The following is a 21,524-nucleotide window of genomic DNA, read 5'->3' as shown; positions in this document are numbered from 1 at the left end:
TCTGGCACCGAGTGGTCCTGGCAGAACCCAAACTGAGCATCAGTGAGCAGGTTATTGGTGAGTAAGTGCCGCTTGATAGCACTGTCGACAACACCTTCCATCACTTTGCTGATGATTGAGAGTGGACTGATGGGGCGGTAATTGGCTGGATTGCATTTGTCCTGCTTTTTGTGGACAGGACATACCTGGGCAATTTTCCACATTGTCGGGTAGATGCCAGTGTTGTAGCTGTATTGGAACAGCTTGGCTAGAAGCGCTGCTAGTTCTGGAGCACAAGTCTTCAGCACTACAGCCGGGATGTTGTCGGGGCCCATAGCCTTTGCTGTATCCAGTGCACTCAGCCGTTCCTTGATATCACGTGGAGTGAATCGAATTGGCTGAAGACTGGCTTCTGTGATGGTGGGGATATCGGGAGGAGACCGAGATGGATCATCCACTCGGCACTTCTGGCTGAAGATGGTTGCAAACGCTTCAGCCTTGTCTTTTGCACTCACGTGCTGGACTCCGCCATCATGAAGGATGGGGATGTTTGCAGAGTCTCCTCCTCCCGTTAGTTGTTTAATTGTCCACCACCATTCACGACTGGATGTGGCAGGACTGCAGAGCTTGTGGGATTGCTTAGCTCTGTCTATAGCATGTTGCTTCCGCTGTTTAGCATGCATGTAGTCCTGTGTTGTAGCTTCACCAGGTTGGCACCTCATTTTTAGGTATGCCTGGTGCTGCTTCTGGCATGCTCTTCTACACTCCTCATTGAACCAGGGTTGATCCCCTGGCTTGTTGGTAATGGTAGAGTGAGGAATATGCCAGGCCATGAGGTTACAGATTGTGCTGGAATACAATTCTGCTGCTGCTGATAGCCCACAGCGCCTCATGGATGCCCAGTTTTGAGCTGCTAGATCTGTTCTGAATCTATCCCATTTAGCACGGTGGTAGTGCCACACAACACGTTGGATGGTGTCCTCAGTGCGAAGACGGGACTTCGTCTCCACGAGGACTGTGCGGTGGTCACTCCTACCAATATTGTCATGGACAGATGCATTTGCGACAGGTAGATTGGTGAGGACGAGGTCAAGTAAGTTTTTCCCTTGTGTTGGTTCGCTCACCACCTGCCGCAGGCCCAGTCTGGCAGCTATGTCCTTCAGGACTCGGCCAGCTCAGTCAGTAGTCTACCCTATCAAACCCCTTCATAACTTTAAAGACCTCTACTAGGTCAGCCCTCAGTCCTATTTTCTGGAGAACAGAGCCCAGCCTAATCAGTCTTATCTGATTGTTATAACCTCTCAGTTCTGGTGTCATCCTTGTAAATCTTTTTTGCACCTTCTCCAGTGCCTCTGTATCCTTTTTGTAATATGGAGACCAGAACTGTACTCCAAGTTTGGTCTAACCAAGGTTCTATACAAGTTTAACTGCCCCGCTTTTCAATTCTATTCCTCTAAAAATGAACCCCAGTGCTTGGTTTGCATTTTATGGCCTTGTTAACCTGCATTGCTACTTTTTTCACTCCTGAATGGCCTAACTCTAATTTTAAGATTGTGCATGCCCCTTGTTCTGTAATCCCCCACTAGAGGAAATAGCTTCTCTGTATCTACTCTATCTGATCCTTTTAACATTTTAAACACCTCAATTAATCGTAATGAATAGGGCTATTCGTTTAGTGACTACATGGGATGCCAGGTTTCTTACTGGTGTTTTGCGATTACGTTGTCCATGAAAACCACATATTAATGATGGGTAAGTAACTTGGAGGGGGGGGCAGCAAAAGAAAATTAAGTACGATTACCCTAAAATACAGCTGGGCAGGTTTACTGTAGGTTGGCAGTATAACCCAATCGCATAACCATGGCTGAAATCGCAGTGTAAATGCAGCAGCTTGCTGAGTGTGTTCCCCAGGCGGGTAACTCGGCTGTAGGTGTAACTCGATCGACCGCCGTCCGCCTCGCTCTCGTAGCACACCGCGGTCCTCGTGCCGTGCAGATCGGCCGCGCGCACCACCAGCTCGTGCAAGCGGCCCGCCGCCGCCGCCGCCTCCGTCACAGACATCACTCCCTTCCCCCGCCCCGATACCGCCGGACCACAGGCGCCCACTCCGGCCTCTTCTTCCGATATACACGCCGCTGCTTTAAACGCCGTTAAACAGGGCACAGCCACGCACCTGTCACCAAAACATACACAGGCACGCACCGTGCGATGCCCCTAAAGTCTCGACTCGCCGACACCAACGGCGGTTGACGGAAGCAGCGTCATGACGTTCGCTCGCTCGCTCGCTCCGCCTTGGGTGACATGCGCAGCAGCAGCAGCAGGTGGTCGTGCGGCAGCGATGATTCTGACGTATTAGCTGGAGTGGGTGTGATCACTGAGAGTGTTTATAAACATATTACACCGTTTAATTTCCATACAAGGCGAGTTAGAGCTCAACCTGAAGACTATCTGACAAACAGCAGAATACTGCAGCTGCAAGAAATTTTGAAATAAAAACAGAAAATGTTGGAAATACGCAGCAGTTCAGCTTACATCGAGTTACATGGAAACTACAGCACAGAAACAGGCCATTCGGTCCAACTGGTCAATCTGGCCTTTATGCTCTACACGGGCCTCCTCCCTACTTCATCTAACCCTATCAGTATACCCTTTTATTCCTCATTCCCTGATTTGCTTATCTAGCATCTCCTTAAATGCATATATTACCTGAACTACGCCTTGTGGGAGCACGTTACTCATTCTTATCACTCTTTGGGTAAAGAAGTTTCTTCTCTATTGATTATTAGTGACTTATATTTATGACCTCTACTTTTGGACTCCCCACAAGTGGAAACAATTTCTCTACCTCTACCCTAGCATCTCAAAGATCTCTATCAGGCACCCCTCAGCTTTCGCTTAAGAGTCCCAGCCTGTTCAGCCTTTCCTGATAAGGATATCCTCTGTGTTCTGGTGTCATCCTTGTGAATCTTTTTTGCATCTTCTCCATTGCCTCTATATCCTTTTTATAATATGGAGGCTAGAACTGTGCACAATAATCCCAAGTGTGGTATAACCAAGGTTCTACACAGGTTTAATATATTTGCTTTTCAATTCTATGCCTCTAAAAATGAACCCTAGTTCTCGATTTGCCTTTTTTATGGCCTTATTAACCTGTGTCATTACTTTTAATGATTTGTGTATCTGTACCCCCTTGACCCCTTTGCTCCTCTATCCTATTTAGACTAGAAGTAAAGGGAATTAGGGGTTATGGGGAGCGGGCAGGAAATTGGACATGAAGCTGAGTTCGGATCGGTCAATGCCCTGTGGGTGGCGGAGAGGGCCCAGGGGCTGTGTGGCCGGGTCCTGCTCCTACTTCTTGTGTTCTTTAGATTTGTGGTTGGGATCAGATCAGCCATGATCTTATTGAATGGCGGAGCAGGCTCGAGGGGCCAATTGGCCTACTCCTGCTCCAATTTCTTATGTTCTTATTATCCAAGCAGTATATGGCCTCCTTATCCTTCCTACCAAAAAGCTTCCGTGGAGTAAGGTAGAGTTAGTTTCCAGACTTATGACTCATCCTAAGAACCAGAAGATTTTACAAATGAACAGCTTACGAGGAACAGACACAGCCAATCGGGGGGCAGGGAGAAAAAAAAAGTCTTCAATTAGGTAGAGGACAGGACATGAATAAATGACAGAAGTGATAATGATGTATGATAGATTTTGCTGAGCCCCCTCCCCCATATATCTCTCCTGAGATTCATGTTCTCTTTCTAAAAAACAAGTTTTGCATAATTAATGTTAGCTATAGCTGGTAAAAAAAAATCTATGGGGCAGATGTTATGTGTAGCTTTTCCTAATTATCCAGATTAATTTTTTCTGTGAAGATGAGATTCATCTTTTAAGTTTGTATGTTATGTGGTAACTTGGCCAGCCAGTCTACTCCCAATCATCAGCAGTGATGGAAGGAGTCATCAACTGTGTCATCAAGTAGAACTTACTCACCAATAACCTGCTCACCAATGCTCAGTTTGGGTTCCGCCAGAACCGCCCGGCTCCAGACCTCTTCACAACCTTGGTCCAAACATGGACACAAAAGAGTTAAATTGCAATGGTGAGATGAGAGTGACTACCTGGCTGCAGGTCATTCTGGAGGGGGAGGGTGAACAGCCAGTAGTCGTCGTCCATATCGGTACCAACGACATAGGTAAAAAAAGGGATGAGGTCCTGCAAGGTGAATTTAAGGAGTTAGGAGATAAATTAAAAAGCAGGACTTCAAAGGTAGTGATCTCAGGATTACTACCAGTGCCACGTGCTAGTGAGTATAGGAACAGGAAAATAGACCGGATGAATGCGTGGCTGCAGGGATGGTGTAGGAGGGAGGGATTTAGATTCCTGGGACATAGGGACTGGTTCTAGGGAAGGTGGGATCGGCACAAGCGGGACGGGTTACACCCGAGCAGGACCGGGACCAATGTCCTCGCGGGGGTGTTTGTTAGTGCTGTTGGGGAAGGTTTAAACTAGAGTGGCAGGGGGATGGGAACCTGAGCGGGGAGTCAGAAGGAAGTAAAGTTGAGAGCAGCAAGAGAGGGGAAGACCCAGGGGAAATTTACAATACAAATAGTACAAACAGTTGTTCAAGAACAAGTGAAAGGGAAAAGCGTAGAGCAGCAGAAAGAAAGTGTACTTTAGACACTGCAGATAAAGTGAAAACTAGAAGGTGTAAGGCGATCAACCCAGCATCAAAGCTGAAGGTCAGGCTAGGGTGTGTGGCCCAACTAAGAGTTTTTTATACAAATGAACGGAGTATAATGAATAAATTAAATGAACTACAGGTTCAAATTCAAATTGGAGGGTATGACATGATAGCTATTACTGAGACATGGCTGCAGGATGGTCAGGATTGGGAACTAAATATACCGGGTTATAAGGTCTACAGGAGAGACAGGGAAAATGGAAGAGGGGGAGGAGTAGCCTTAATGAGTAGAGATGAAATCACTTCAATGATAAAGGAGGATATAACAAGAGGTAAGCAGCCAACAGAGACCTTATGGGTTGAATTGAGAAATAGGAAAGGATCTAAGACTATAGTGGGAATTGTGTATAGGATCCCTGGCAGCAGCTCTGAAGTGCTAGATTGTATAAATGCAGAGATTAGACAAACGTGTAAGAAAGGCATAGTGGTCTTAATGGGGGACTTTAACCTTCACATAAATTGGGAAAAGCAGACTAACAACTGTCAGAAAGGTAGTGAATTTCTTGAGTGTGTTTGGGATAGTTTTCTACAGCAGTATGTCCTGGAGGCAACAAGGGGGCAAGCCATACTAGATTTAGTAATGGGTAATGAACCAGATTTAGTTAACGGCTTAACTGTACGCGAACATCTATCCAATAGCGATCATAACATGATCGAGTTCAATGTAGTGTTTGAAAGGGAAAAAAAAGTGAGTCAGCTGCTAAGATTCTAGACTTGGGTCAGGCTGACTTCAATGGGATGAGACAGAGACTGTCCACAGTAAACTGGGCAAATCTGTTAATGGGTAAAACGAATGATGATCAGTGGGAAATATTTAAAGAAACATTTAATGAGATACAGAACCGGTTTATACCCCTGAGGAGCAAGAACTCTACTTGCCAAAATAAAAGTCATGGACAACTAAAGAGGTAAGGGACAGTATAAGACATAAGGAAAGGGCATACAAAAAGGCAAAAAATGGCACAGATCTTGGCGAATGGGAAAGATACAAAGATCAACAAAGGATCACAAAACAGATAGTAAGAGCTACAAAAAGAGAGTATGAAAAGAAACTTGCAAGGGATATCAAAACCAATACGAAGAACTTTTATAGTTATATTAGGAAAAAGAGTGTGGTCAGGAGCAATGCTGGCCCCTTAAAAACTGAAAGTGGGGATATTGTCATTGACAATGGGGAAATGGCAGACATGTTGAACAATTACTTTGCATCAGTATTTACAGTAGAAAATGCCGGAAATCCCAAGAAAACTAATATTGAATCGGGGATAGGGACTCTATAAAATTAATATAAGTAAAGCAACAGTAATGAAGAAAATAATAGCACTAAAGAGTGACAAATCCCCAGGACCAGATGGTTTCCATCCCAGGGTTTTAAAGGAAGTAGGTGAGCACATTGCAGATGCCCTAACTATAATCTTTCAAAGTTCTCTAGATTCAGGAACTGTCCCTCTGGATTGGAAAATTGCACGTCACTCCGCTTTTTAAGGGGAGAGAGGGAAACCAGGGAATTATAGACCAGTTAGCCTAACATCTGTTGTGGGGAAAATGCTGGAGTCTATAATTAAGGATAGCGTGACTGAACACCTTGAGAATTTTCAGTTAATCAGAGAGAGCCAGCATGGATTTGTGAAAGGTAGGCCGTGCCTGACAAACCTGATGGAATTTTTTGAAGAGGTCTAAAGTAGTGGACAGGGGAATGTCAATGGATGTTATTTATATGGATTTCCAGAAGGCATTTGATAAAGTACCACATAAGAGACTGTTAGCTATGATAGAAGCCCATGGAATCGAGAGAAAAGTACAGACTTGGTTAGGAAGTTGGCTGAGCGAAAGGCGACAGAGAGTAGGGATAATGGGTAAGTACTCACATTGGCAGGATGTGACTAGTGGAGTCCCGCAAGGATCTGTCTTGGGGCCTCAATTATTCACAATATTTATTAACGACTTAGATGAAGGCATAGAAAGTCTCATTTCTAAGTTTGCTGATAACACAAAGATTGGTGGCATTGTAAGCAGTGTAGATGAAAACATAAAATTACAAAGCGATATTGATAGATTAGGTGAATGGGCAAAACTGTGGCAAATGGAATTCAATGTAGACAAATGTGAGGTCATCCACTTTGGATCAAAAAAGGATAGAACAGGGTACTTTCTAAATGGTAAAAAGTTAAAAACAGTGGATGTCCAAAGGGACTTAGGGGTTCAGGTACATAGATCATTGAAGTGTCATGAACAGGTGCAGAAAATAATCAAGAAGGCTAATGGAATGCTGGCCTTTATATCTAGAGGACTAGAGTACAAGGGGGCAGAAGTTATGCTGCAGCTATAGAAAACCCTGGTTAGACCGCACCTGGAGTTCTGTGAGCAGTTCTGGGCACCGCACCTTCGGAAGGACATATTGGCCTTGGAAGGAGTGCAGCATAGGTTTACTAGAATGATACCTGGACTTCAAGGGTTAAGTTACGAGGAGAGATTACACAAATTGGGGTTGTATTCTCTGGTGTTTAGAAGGTTAAGGGGTGATCTGATCGAAGTTTATAAGATATTAAAGGGAACGGATAGGGTGGATAGAGAGAAACTATTTCCGCTGGTTGGGGATTCTAGGAGTAGGGGGCACAGTCTAAAAATTAGAGCCAGACTTTTCAGGAGCGAGATTAGAAAACATTTCTACACACAAAGGGTGGTAGAAGTTTGGAACTCTCTTCCGCAAATGGCAATTGATACTAGCTCAATTGCTAAACTTACATCTGAGATAGATAGCTTTTTGGCAATCAAAGGTATTAAGGGATATGGGCCAAAGGCGGGTATATGGAGTTAGATCACAGATCAGCCATCGGAACAGGAGTAGGCTGAATGGCCTACTCCTGTTCCGATGTTCCTACCCTTGACATCAAGACAGCATTTGACAGAGTGTGGCACAAGGAGCTGTAGTAAAACTGAGGTCAATGGGGATCAGGGGGAAAATTCTCAAGTGGCTGGAGTCATAGCTGACACAAAGGAAGAATGGCTGTGGTCATTGGAAGCCAATGATCTAACCCCTAGGGCATCGCTGCAGGAGTTCCTCAGGAAAGCGTCCTCGGCCTAACTATTTTCAGCTGCTTCATTAATGACCTCCCTCCATCATGTGGTCAGAAGTGGGGCTATTCATCGATTTACATTGAAACTACATCACAGAAACAGCCCATTCAGTCCAGCTGGTCTATGCCGGCGTTTATACTCCACATGAGCCTCCTACCTCCCTACGTCATTTAACCCTATCAGCACACCCTTCTATTCCTTTATCCCTCATGTACTTATCTAGCTTCCCCTTAAATACATCTATTCTGTTCGCTGATGATTGCAGTGTTCTGCTCCATTCACAATTTCTCAGATAATGAAGCAGTCCGTGCCCACATACAGCAAGACTTGGACAACGTCCAGGCTTGGGATGATAAGTTGCAAGTAACAGCTGCGTCACACAAGTGTTAGGCAATGACCATCTCCAACACAAGTGAGCATAACTACTTCCTCTTGTCATTCAATAGCATTATGATTGCCAAGCCCCACCCCCATCATGCGGTTCACCATTGAACAGAAAATGAACTAGCCCCATAAATGCCGTGGCTACTAGAGCAGGTCAGAAGCTGGGTATTCGGCGGCGAGTGGTTTAACTCCTGACTCCCCAAATCCTCTTCACCACCTACAAGCCACGAGTCAGGGGTGTAATGGAATACTCTCCATTTGTCTGGATGAGTGCAGCTTCAACAACACTCAAGAAGTTCGTCACCATCCAGGACAAAGCAGTCCGCTTGATTGGCACCCCATCCACCACCTTAAACATCCACTCACTCCACCATCGGCAGACCATGGCTGCTGTGTACTATCTACAGGATGCACTGCAGCAAATCGCCAAGGCTTCTCCGGCAGCACCTCTCAAACCAGAGTCCTCCACCACCTACAAGAACAAGGGCAGCAGATGCATGGGAACACCATCAGCTCCAAGTTCTCCTCCAAGTAACACACAATCCCGACTTGGACATATAACCACCACTCTTTCATCGCCGCTGGGTCAAAACCCTAGAACTCCCTACCTAACAGCATCGTGAAAGCACACAGACGGCAGAGGTTCAAGGTGGCAGCTCACCACCTTCTCAAGGGCAACTAGAGACGGACAATGACTGTCGGCCTTGTCAGTTACGCCCACATCCCAAGAATGAATTAAAAAAAACAGAACCACCTTGTAAGGAAAATTTATGAAGCTGACCACATGGTGTTTAAGAGCACAAGGAGGCCCAAAGCTGCAATTTTAGAGCCTTCTCACCCAAATGCCTGTTTAAACAATCCTTTATTTATCAGATAGTAATCTCTACATTCCATCTTCAACATACAGAATTCAAGGGAACTTCAGCATACAGAATTCAAGGGAACTTCAGCATACAGAATTCAAGGGAACTTCAGCATACAGAATTCAAGGGAACTTCAGCATACAGAATTCAAGGGAACTTCAGCATACAGCATACAGAATTCAAGGGAACGACAGTCAGGCTGAAGCTGGTGGTAAATATTTGCTGTTGGCATTTCATGCAAACTTTCAGGATCAATATAGTATATTGAGATGCACTGCATCAGGTTGTATTCCCCGTGTAAGCACGGCATGTTTTTATGATATATGGGCGATACTGCTTAACAGATTTAGACTTTTCATTGTGATAGGTCTACAATCATTGTTTAATATAAAATTTCAAGAACATACATTGATACACCTGAATACACATTTATTGTTGTAGAAAAATCAATTTGGTATTATACAGTAACACCTGGAAACCCAAGTTGTTTTGTAATTTTATATTCCCACAATGATACTATAGAATATTTACCTAGTGACTAACAGCAAACTTTTGTATTAGGTATCACATCTTTATATCAAATTACACAAGGATGTCTTACACAATCGATTTACATTTAAAATAAAAAGCTAAAAATAGAACCAGCTGCAAACGGATGCATTTTGTATCGTAATTAAATGTTAATGAAATATAATGTAATAAAGGCAATACCATGAATTAGAACACTAATACTTCTACCCTAGGACCTGGCATCAAACTGAATTCAAATCTCTAATGACCAAAACAGATCCCAAATGATAAATTAAAAAAAAATAAACTTGCATTTATATAGAGCCTTTCGCAATCTCAGAACATCTCAAAGCACTTCCAAGCCAATAAACTATGTTGAAGTGTAGCACTGTTATTATGCAGGCAAATGTGGCAGCTAATTTACTCACAGCAAGAACCCACAATCTGAAAATGAGAGAAATGATCAATTACTCTTTTTTTTGTGTCATTGGTTGAGGATCAAATTGGATCGGATACTGGGAGAACTTCCCTATTCTTCTTTGAACCGTGCCATGGGATCATTTAGATCCACCTGAATAGGCACATAGGGCCTTGGTTTAATGTCTCACCTGAAAGATGGCACCTTTGAAATGCCAACCTAGATTTAAAAAAAACTACAAATGCTGCAAATCTGAAATGAAACACAAAGGGTTATACACCCACAATGTCAATAAACTGTCTTTTTCCTTTGCAGATGCTGACTGACCTGCTGTGTATTTCAAGCATTTAATATTTTTATTTAAGATCCCAAGTTGAACTGGTAAGAGCCTCATTACTCAGCTCCCAAAGGCCACAAGTTTGCAAACTCAAAAGTTATTCAAATTCAAATTCATTCAAAAGAAAGTGGACAGAAATATCACACTGGCACAGCTAACGATGGTCTTCTGCCGTTTTGGATCAGAGGGCACTGTCAAAGCAATGGATAGGGAGCTAAACATTTTATTTAGCCTGGTATGTAGGACAAAATGTAAAAGTATTAAATTTTCCAGCATGGACATTCCAAACCTAAAGAATGCAGTCTTGGTATTGCCATACAAAATGATTGTATGGCTAGAAAATAAAAATGTAAGAGAATTGGTTTCATTTTCTCTAACAATATAGTCAATTTCCCCAAAATAGGCAATAATACAGGTCAGATATAGTTAGGTCACACGAATTAAGACAAAATGATACACTGGTAGAAGTTCCAAAAGTACAAATTATGATGTCAACTTATGAGTTCTCAGTGATCATGTCGGGGAAAAAGTTAACTTTGTTTTTTTTAAACTTGATTATGACCAGAAGTTACACAAGGTAATTAATGGACTCAATATGACTCCTTTATGTACATCTCTCATATGAAAGATTGTTTTATATTGTATTCTGAATGTACTGTACATAGTTCCATTAATTAGTATTCTAAAATAAAAAATAACAGGAGTTTGAAAGCTTTACATCTCCCTGAAAGGAAAATTCTTGTATCTGAGAATGAAAGACATGTTATGTCTCATAACTACAAAACATCCAGTAGTATATTAAAGTTAGATGGCCATTTCTGATCCAGAAAAGTTAGGAATGGCTTTTCCATTTAAACCATAAGGCATCCGTTGCCAATTCAAGTAGATAATTAGCTACGGTAAACCAGTCCAGGATTATTTAACTCTAAATGTACTGTAAAATACTTGTAACTCAATAGGCTGAAGTAATGTACCTCTTAAACAAAAATTATAATGTCAGTAAAATCCTGTCAGGTGACTGCATTATAACCTTGATCTAGTGGCATATCATGCCCTTAGTTACTCGTATATGACAAGAAGCTACACAGCAAAATTCAGCAGTCTTAAAGATGGTTAGAGAAGACATAAAATTCAAGCGAAACCCCACGAAAAAGGTTTAAAAAAATACATGTATATAAACACACACACTGTTTAGTAGTACTGTATGTTCAAGGCTACAACACACTTGTAATTTATGGATCAGATCTTGTAAATCGCATCCTGTGTAGTTGAGTTTCCTCGCAATAAACCACTGCATCAGGAAGTGAATAATTTTTAATTCAATCATTTCCAACCAAAGTTTATTTTGACAATAGTTAAAAATGTGTTTGTTCTTTGCAGTTAGAATGATTTACAATAACAGTAATTCATTTGACAGCCCTCATGAAACAAATAAGATCTGTCTAAATATCTACAATTGAGGGAAACATTCTTACTTGCAACGTACCATGGAGGTGCAAATAGAACATAATTGAGGACATTGATTGGTGTGTGCGTAAAGTAAATAATGGCAGCACTTCTTTTAAAAAAAACACAACACATGCGTGGAAACACCTACATAGAGGCAGACTGAAAATACTCAAAACTGATAAACTGACAAGAAAATACCTATCCACGGATGCCGACTGGAAAATAACTGACAGCACCATCATGTCCTTATATAGTGAATTCAAATCTGCACATGTTTTACTGGTGAATCACTCAGAACTATACAACCAAAGCAACTTCACCATTCAAGCTCCACAGGGTATTTTCCTGTTAGACAAGCTGTACAATGACCTGTTTGTCTAGAAGATGATTTTTTGTCATTTTCAGTATTATTTAGGATGGAATTTGCTCGCAGGCTCTTAATCCCCTCTTGAATAGCAGATACCAATCCATCAACGGAGAGATAAACCACACTATTTGCTCCTACAAAACACAGGAAAACAAGATAATTAAAAAAGTTTAATTATCAAAATGTTTTTAGTATAGTTAGCAAATAGTTGAGTCATTCAGCCTTTGATACGATCACAATTGTCTAAATACAAACAGCAGCATTTTTCACAAAATAAAAATGGTCATACACTACAATAGCTAAAGAAAGCTACTAGTGGAAACTGTAAACATTTTATTCAACGTATTATTAATTCAGAAACAAAATGAAATTTGCAGATCTAACACCTTATAAACCAGTGATTGTACTCAGAAAAAGACAATTCCTGAGAAAAGTTAAAGAAACACAACTCCAACTAACAGAAATTCGCCAGTTCAATAAATATTGCTCTCAAGAGGCCTTGATAAAATGTTTGAGCACAAGAATAAAATGGTCCAGTAAAGGGAAATCCCTCTATTTCCCTTCTCCAGACAGCTTTTACAAGCCATACAACCGGTTGCTTTCATGCAAGTAGATATTGAGCAGTGTGAGTCATCTCCCATAAAAGACACAGATTGCTTAAGAGAGTGACCAACACTACTGAACCCAAGAAGTTATCTATGGCAGCCCAAAATTTGTAACACCTCACAACTGTTGCAGTTGGATAGATTGATAGATTATAAATAAATACAAACATACACTGGCTGGGCAAAATACATTATTATTTTTGTACATTTGAAACAGTAGGAAATACATTTTCCTCAAATTCCACCATCTCATGGTATTTTTATGCACCCATTTATGTAAACCAGCAGTACACAAAAATTGGAAAGGAAATTAAGCCCCAGAAGGCTGATTCAGTGCTTCCAATAGGGAGCGGCACTCAGGAAGATCCTGGTGGAAAACAATGGAAGTGCAGTCTGTGATTTTCCTCTGATTAATTTTAATGGATAGAAAGTCAAGGGTTGCAAGCTAATCACCCACCATGGCTTGCTGAAAGTACCACTCCCTATGAGCACTATTCCCAAGAAAGGAGGCACTATTCAACCTGGTTCTCCGTAATGAAGTAGAGCAAGGAGGCAAACTAATGCAACATTTGGGAAATAGTGACCACACTATTGGGTTTAATATTAAGAACAAAAAAAGAAAAAAAAGTCAAGTTCAAAGGTACTTGACTGCAATAAAGCATTTTGGGACATTCTGATGAAGTATTAAGGCGCTATATAAATGCAAGTTCCTTTTTCTTTCAGAAGAGGAAAAAAAGCCATTAGAACCTACTGTGCAGATAATAAAAAAGAAAGCCAAGACAAATTTAAATATAAGAAAGCTACAAAATGGAAGATTAGAACGGTTATGAAGTCTGAGGGAAAACTAGCAAAAACAAAAGACTAAAGAAAGGCTTTTTATAGGTATATTAGTAATAAAAGGACAGTCAGGTTTGGGCTAAGAGAGAAACGAAGGAGGCAGACTTGTAGTGGAGTTATGAAGGAATGGTAGAGATGATAAGTACTTTACATCAGTTTTCACACAGGAGATTGATAATTGAGATTGTAGAACCTCCAGCGATGAGTGTAGAACAGTTAGTGGAGGTTATTATTCAAAAACAGATGTTATTAAAGAAGTTACTTAAACCTGAGCTAGACAAATCAAACAGGATTTGATAGTTTACATTTGAGGATCCTGAGGAAAACTTGGGAATAGTAAAAGCTCTGGCTATAATTTTTCAAAGTTCTTTAGGAAGGGAAATTATGCTGGAGGACTAGGAGGTTGCAAATATGACAGAAAAAAGTGTCAAGAAATTATAGGCCACTTAATCTAACTTCAGCTGTTGATAAACTACTAGAGTCTATTATACATAATTAAATTACTAAACACTTGCAGAAATGAGCTAATTAGGACCAGTGGGCAGGGATTTCTAAAAGGCTGGTGTGCTTGACCATCCTTACAGAATTCTTTGAAGGAAAAAAATACAGATATAGGAAATGCAGTGGATGTGGTCTACTTAGATTTTAAAAAAATATTTGATACGGTATACATTTATGACAACAGGATAATAAATGTGCACTGTAATGCCTGTTTAGGCAATACTAATTTGATTGCTCTTTTAAGCGATCAATTTAGTATCTATGGCACATGCATCAATGTGGTAAGGAGTGAAATTATGCATTCAGGTATTCTTGCTAGTGAATATTGGCCCACCATTAATGAAACAAACAAACAAAAAAAAATTCCAATATTCCCTGCCTAAGAAACCACAGCAAAACCATGAGAGGTCCGTCCATCACTTTATCACCTACGCTATATATAGATTGACAGTAAGTTCTACTTTATATGGCAAAATAGAAATCTCAACAAACCTATATAGCCTGCAAGGTCTTCAAATTCTGGTTTGTTGGCAATCAGTTCTTCTTTTGTTGGAATGTTAATTCCCATATAACAAGGAAATCTTATTGGAGGTGAAGCCACACGGATGTGTACCTAAAAAAGCAATTTTATAAAGATAAGGAACCAAAGATGTATTCTATGTTTCTTAGTTGAAGAGAAAAAACACAATTGACACCCATTTTTGGTTGATTATTTAAAATGTTACTGCATTATTTAAAAACATGAAATACCTCAAGTAAGCAAAGCACAGAAGAACCCCAAATGTACAAGAACAACTTTTTAAAAATTCTTTTTAAAAATTCAGTTACTTAAAATTGACTAAACACTGAATTTCATGCTCATGCACATAGTACAATGGTCGTCTTAAATTTTAAGAAATCACAACTTCTTCTGAGACACCCTTTATTAATACCTCTTTGGCACCAGCTTCCTTCAGAACTTTAATGATTGGAGAAATGGTATTTCCACGCACAATCGAATCATCTATTAGCACAATCCGCTTTCCAGCAAAATTATCACTCAAGGCTCCAAATTTTTGTGCCACTCCAAGCTGACGCAATCTTGTATTTGGTTGAATGAATGTTCTGCCCACATAACGGTTTTTGCAGAGTACTTCTACATAAGGCAGCCCTGCCTGTAACAGAAATACAGAAAAAGGAACAATATATAAATTCCCAAAAGATTTACATAAAAACAGTTACCTCCTTCCACATTTTTAGGCCCTCTCCCCATGACAATCGCCTTTACTTAGAACATTTGAATTAGCTGCTAGGAGATGGACAAGAATTCTATCCCTCAGATTGTCAATCGTTTGTCACTCGGAGTCAGCCTTTGCAATCATTTGCACCACTAAAACTTTATACTAGTGCAACATTCATAGTACTGCAATGTTACTTGGTCATCAAAGTTTACAAATCCACATGGGTTGAGTAATTGCATTACTGTTCACTACAGGTTTACTGGTCTGAAGCTCCTTACATACCTCTTGTGCATAACCAAGTGCTGCTGGAGTTGCAGATTCTGGAACCGTGCTGACTAAATCTGCATCGACAGGTGCCTCAATGGCAAGTTGCCGTCCACAACGCTGCCTGACTGTATATACCATCTGTCCTTATGAATTAAAGGAAAACAATATACAAGTGAATACAATACAGCTACATTGAAAAGTACAGATTCCTTGTGACTACTTGAAATGGAAATCTGGGATAACATTTCTTTTTTGCTTAACTACACAATACAAGTAACATTTTTTTTTGTATAACAATTTCATTTTGAATCAGAAGTTTTGGTGCATAAATCAGGTCTGACAAGAAGCCTTGAATGTGTGATTTTATTCATAGCCACCTTTTGACATTCTTGACAACCTAACTCTATAGTTAGGTGGGCCAAAATAAAATTACTACAGCAGACAAGTGTATCCCTGATTGCATTTTTTGAATTCTTTATAGGGCAATTTAAAACATTACAAGAAAACTCTAAAGTTACAAAGAGATTAAAAAACAACTTGTTTTACAATTACAGTAAAGCTTTCAACTGAAGATTTAATAATAAAGGCAAAGCAAGTTATTATATACACCAGGATCCATATGAAGAAAATTAAAATGATTGAGTGAAGCATCCTGTTGAAAATTCAGAATTACCTTCAAATATGGAGTCAGGTCTGGCAAAATAAACATACTCAAAAATACAGAATGCAGGTGGATCTCCTCCAGCCCTAGGTACAAGGTCAAGTGTCTGGATTCCATTCTTAGAGATCTGTACAATTTCTCCTGGTAATATTTCACGATGGTACCTAGAAAAAAAGTAGAGGAGCAATGCTTAAAAAGTTCTACTAAACAGTAACTGCTGATGTTCCAAGCCCCTCACTCAAAATTTATAAATAATGCCAAGGCAACAATGAAATACCTTGTAGCAGATAATGGCACCAAGAAACAAATAACAGTAATGTAAAGTTTTTCTGACAGTCAGCCTCATTAGCTGCTTAATTCTCCCACTCAACAGCCTTGAGCACGCAGCCATGCATGGTGTGTACATGTGTTTAGCTTTCACCGTACTTAAATGCACATTTTTCTATATTAAATGACATCTGCCAGACACGGGCATATTCCCCATTGCATCTAGATCTGTCTAGCATCTATTTTTCTCATTTAAGATCCTGACACCCACAAATAGTTTTGAAACATTTGTGAATTTACAGACAGTTCTCATGATACATTCATCCAGATCATTGATAAAGATGTCGAAGAGCAACAGCCTTAGCACTGATCCTTGGGGTTTCTACTGGTAATTGGTCCCCAAGAAGAACTACTACCATTAACAACAACCATCTATCTACACGAATGCAATCAATTTCTTATCTAACCCAAAATCTGCTTGCTAATCCCACAGGACTCAATCTTATTAAATATTGTGTGGTACCTTGTCAAAGGCTTTTTGAAAATCAAGGTCAACTTAGCTACCTACATCCAAAAAATTCAACCAGATTAGCGAGGCAGGACTTTCTTTTCCAGAAGCCATTTTAAGACTGTCTAATGATCCCTTGTCTAAACCCCTTCCAGCAACTTACCTATAATCAAAGTTAAGCAAATAGACCTGTAGTTTCCTGTTTCTGACTTATTGGCACCACATGGGCCACTCTCCAGTCTATGGGAACTATCCCAGACCACAACGAGCTGTTAAATATATTAACAAGGGGCTTGCAGAATACAGCCCCTATTTCTTTGAGCCCCTTAGATGCCTGAAATCAGGACGAGCACCCAATCTGTTTTTGATTCTTGAAATGCAGCTGCAGAGGGGCTGAGGCAGCCAATGTTGTGAGGATGGAAGTAAGCATCTTGGTGGAGGGAGGGATTATAGGGTTTGAAGCTGAGCTCGTGGTTGAACATGATGCTGAGGCTGCGCACAGTTGAAAAGTAGTACAGAGATATGTATTTTGTGTATGGAGATAGTATTTTGGGTTATTGCAAAATGAAATAGTCGTTGCGGTAGTTTGAGGTACCTGTTGCAGTCGAAGCTTTCCATTCCCACCTCCCCCAACAAACATATCTTCATTCTCAATTAAATGGCTTAATGACATTTTGCATAAGCAGAGCACATCTCCTAAGAGCTGAAGCCTGCATCTCTACTGTTTATTGTACTACAATTCTGCAAATTCAGATAATGAAAAATATCACACCATTAGCCTGCATTGTGGAGGCTAAATTATTGTTCAGGTTTATTTATAAATAAAATAATTTACAGAAGCCAAAACAAAGGCAATGTACAATAGAGAACAATCAAAAATTTATACCACATACAATAGCATTGGCTGCTTTATAAAGTGCATTGTTCTTCCAGTTTTACAAGTCACCGAGGGTAAGTACATAAGCACAGCTTACACAGTTCTATTTCATCACAACTGTAATGACATGATGAACATAAACTGATGAGTGCTATTCGATTCTCATGTTAAAGATCTTTACCTCTTTAAACTTCAATTTCTTTGAAGTCTGGCAATCAAAAGCTGAACAGTTTTAGCACCTCAGTAAACAACAGATAATGGCCTGCAACTGATTGCACTTCCCCCTCGAATAGCCTGCTAATTCTAACATTTGACACAAATCAGAAACTACTTTTGCATCTTTCTTATCAGACCAGGAGAGATGCAAGTAACATATCTCATAAAATAAAGGAGTCATCTAACTAGGAGAGAATTTTTTTTTTTTATGAACAGCCATTTCAGTTTCCAATAAGATGTTTGGTATCAATTTTATAATTGGTTTACCAAATTCATACTTGATGCACTTAACATAAAAGATGAACATATCCAATAGGACAAAAATTCTATTTTTGTCACAGTAATGAATTACCATAACATACAAGTAGCGCCTTGGTACAACATAAGAACACATTAGCTTACATATGATTCTTCCTTATCGTACATTAAATGGACCAACCATATCAATACCATGGCTACAAGAGCAGGGCAGAGACTGGGTACTCTAGTCAGGAGGTGAGCAATGGTGGCAATCTAAGTCTCTCCACCATCTACAAGGCTCCAAGTCAGGAATGTGATGAATATTCACCATCCATCTGGGTGGGTGCAGCCACATCACTCAGGAAGCTCAACAATATCCAGGACAAAGCAGTTTTCTTGATTAGTGCACTGGTGCACGGTGGCTGCTGTATGTACAATTTACAGGATCGACTGCAGCGACTCACCAAGGTTACTTTGACAGCACTTCCCTCCCATGCAACCTCTACCACAATGAATGACAGGAGCTGCATTGTTGCAGGAACACAGTCACTTCCAAGTCACACACCATTCTGACTTGGACATATATCGCTGTTCCTTCATTATCACTGGATCAATATCTTGGAATTCCCTACCTAACATTATTGAGAGCATTATCACCACAAGGACTGCAACATTTCAAAGAGCAGGGAAATTCTCCCAGTTTCTGCCCAATATTCATCCCTCAACCAACACCACCAAAATAGGTTAACAGATCATTCATTTAATACAGTGGTGTTCCCCAGGGGTCGGTACTAGAACCATTGCTTTTTTTGTTATAAATTAATGACTTGGACTTGGGTGTACAGGGCACAATTTCAAAATTTGCAGCTGACACAAAACTTGGAAGTGTAGTAAACAGTGAGGAGGATAGTAATGAACCTCAAGAGGACATAGACAGGCCAGTGGAATGGGCGGACACATGGCAGATGAAATTTAAAGAAAAGTGTGAAGTGGTACATTTTGGCAGGAAGAACTAGGAGGGGCAATATAAACTAAATGGTACAATTCTAAAAGGGGTGCAAGAACAGAGACACCTGGGGGCATATGTGCCCAAAGCTTTGAAGGTGGCAGGGCAGGTTGAGAAAGCAGTTAAAAAAGCATATGGGATCCTAGGCTTTATAAATAGAGGTATAGAGTACAAAAGCAAGGAAGTTATGTTGAACCTTTATAAAACACTGGTTCAGCCACAACTGGATTATTGTGTCCAATTCTGGGCACCGCACTTTAGGAAGGATGTGAAGGCCCTAGAGAGGGTGCAGAAAAGATTTACTAGAATGGTTCCACGGATGAGGGACTTCAGTTACGTGGATAGATTGGAGAAGCTGGGGTTGTTCTCCTTACAGCAGAGAAGGTTAAGGGGAGATTTGATAGTGTTCAAAATCATGAAGGATTTAGATAATGTAAACAAAGAGAAACTATTCCCATTGGCAGAAAGGTCGAGAACCAGAGGACAGAGATTTGAGGTAATTGGCAAAAGAACCAAAGGCAACATGAGGAGAAACTTTTTTATGCAGCGAGTAGTTATGATTTGGAATGTGCTGCCTGAAAGGGTGGTGGAAGCAGATTCAATCATGGCTTTCAAAAAGGAATTGGATAAATATTTGAAGGGAAAAAGGTTTCAGGGCTACAGGGAAAGGGACTAATTTGATTGCTCTTACAAAGAGCCAGCATGGGCTCGATGGGCCAATTGGCCTCCTTCTGTGCTGTAACCATCCTATGATTCTAATTGCTGTTTATGGGACTTGCTGTGTTTGCCTACATAATAACAATTATTATGCTTCAAAAGTCATTAGCTGTGAAAAGCACTCTGGGACATACTGAAGATGTGAAAGATACTGTATAAATGCAAGGCTGTCTTTCTTTTGTTCTAGTGGCAGCACTTATCAGTTTTAAATTTTGTATCTCTTAAAAAACACATTTTTAATGAGTATCCCAGAAAAAAATGAGAACACTTAAGATATGTAAAACACATTATACAATATCTCTCCAGATGCCTAAATCAGATTTTTTTAAAAAATAGATTATTCACTGGAGGTTACTGGCAGGTGTGTGTGCACAGTCCATGTTTTCCAACCATTCACCTTAATGCTCAAAAATCATGGGCAGTGTGCACAAACTTGGAAAATGACCCCCAAGGTATTAGGGAATGTCTCGGAAGAGGATACCCTCTTTCACGTAGTGGATATCCTCTCTCATATAAAAATCTTCCCCTTTGTAAGAGGTAGTGAGTATTATAGTTGACACAATACAGCAAATCCCAAGGTATTGTTATTGGATTTCCTGTTGGAGGTTAAAGCTCCACAGTATTTACACAGAATACTCAGCACTGTCTATGGTGAAAAGGCTAATTCTATATATATGGCAACCAAAGTATGGTCCCACGAGGTGAATGCATTTCTCAAGAACATGAACTTGGCGATACCAGCATTATATAATGTTGGGGAAGTGAAATTCTCCCAACAAATTCAGGAGATGAGGAAGATCATTGGAGTACAGGTCCATGAGTTGGGCATCCTCTGCTGGAGGGAGCAAATGCCACCCCAATATTAGTTCAGGACCCAAATCCCTTTCCATCCCCCACAAATTCTTTTTATTGGGATGCATGGAGGTTTTTGTTCAAACAATAGTGAAATGTGTGTATCATGCACTGTAATCTTGACATTATACATGTTAGGCTAACTATCAGCCTATATGTGCTTCAATGTGAAACAAAACATTTTAATTTTTAAAAATATATATATTTATTTGTGCTAAAATCCTCTGTCACCATTAGTAAAAGTAACTATCAGCCTCACCTAGCTCCAATAGATTGGAAACTGCACGATTCAGAAGAAACCACCCATCCTTCAGTTTCTGTTTCAGTATCCGGTTCTCCTATATGCAAAAGAAAAAGCACATAAGCATCCAAATAAAAATGCACCATGATTCTATAATTAGAAGAAAATATAATTATTAAATAATCTTAACTTCCAATCTAGAATTTTTTGACCCAGAATGGAAGTATTGTTGCTTTATAAGATTGTTGAGTTATGATCACATTTAAAATGGAACATTTGTCAAAATGGTGATTATGTGTCATCTCCCTGTGCAATATGAGGAGGAACATGTTCCCCTTCCTGGCCCCAAAGTGAGCCAACATTGTCCCTCTCTCCTTCAAAACTGCTAT

At 40.3% G+C, this 21,524-nt stretch overlaps 2 protein-coding genes across 3 annotated transcripts in view; both read right to left on the bottom strand.

Annotated features, from left to right (window-relative positions):
* aasdh (aminoadipate-semialdehyde dehydrogenase) overlaps positions 1–2,248 on the bottom strand; it is a 53,719-nt gene extending 51,471 nt beyond the window's left edge. Inside the window, exon 1 of one of the 2 annotated variants that reach the window (XM_067987131.1) lies at positions 2,153–2,248. Coding sequence is in view for 1 of the 2 variants with exons in the window: in XM_067987123.1 (XP_067843224.1) it covers positions 1,781–2,040 (260 nt within the window). In the remaining variant the exon portion in view is untranslated. Of the gene's footprint in view, positions 1–1,780 lie in introns of both variants that reach the window. The other variant, XM_067987123.1, reaches the window with a different exon arrangement.
* A 6,771-nt stretch (positions 2,249–9,019) lies between these two features.
* ppat (phosphoribosyl pyrophosphate amidotransferase) overlaps positions 9,020–21,524 on the bottom strand; it is a 62,420-nt gene continuing 49,915 nt past the window's right edge. The window contains exons 6-11 of the mRNA XM_067987109.1: positions 21,154–21,232; positions 16,224–16,375; positions 15,566–15,693; positions 14,996–15,217; positions 14,556–14,676; positions 9,020–12,254 (exon numbers count right to left, since the gene is read on the bottom strand). Of these exons, the coding sequence (XP_067843210.1) occupies positions 12,070–12,254; positions 14,556–14,676; positions 14,996–15,217; positions 15,566–15,693; positions 16,224–16,375; positions 21,154–21,232 (887 nt within the window). The 3' untranslated portion in view covers positions 9,020–12,069. The remainder of the gene's footprint in view (positions 12,255–14,555; positions 14,677–14,995; positions 15,218–15,565; positions 15,694–16,223; positions 16,376–21,153; positions 21,233–21,524) is intronic.

This window comes from Heptranchias perlo, chromosome 1 (genome assembly GCF_035084215.1).
Source record: "Heptranchias perlo isolate sHepPer1 chromosome 1, sHepPer1.hap1, whole genome shotgun sequence".
NCBI classification, from domain to species: Eukaryota; Metazoa; Chordata; class Chondrichthyes; order Hexanchiformes; family Hexanchidae; genus Heptranchias; species Heptranchias perlo.
Note: the sequence above shows the minus strand (reverse complement) of the source record. Positions and strands in the feature narration are given on the sequence as shown.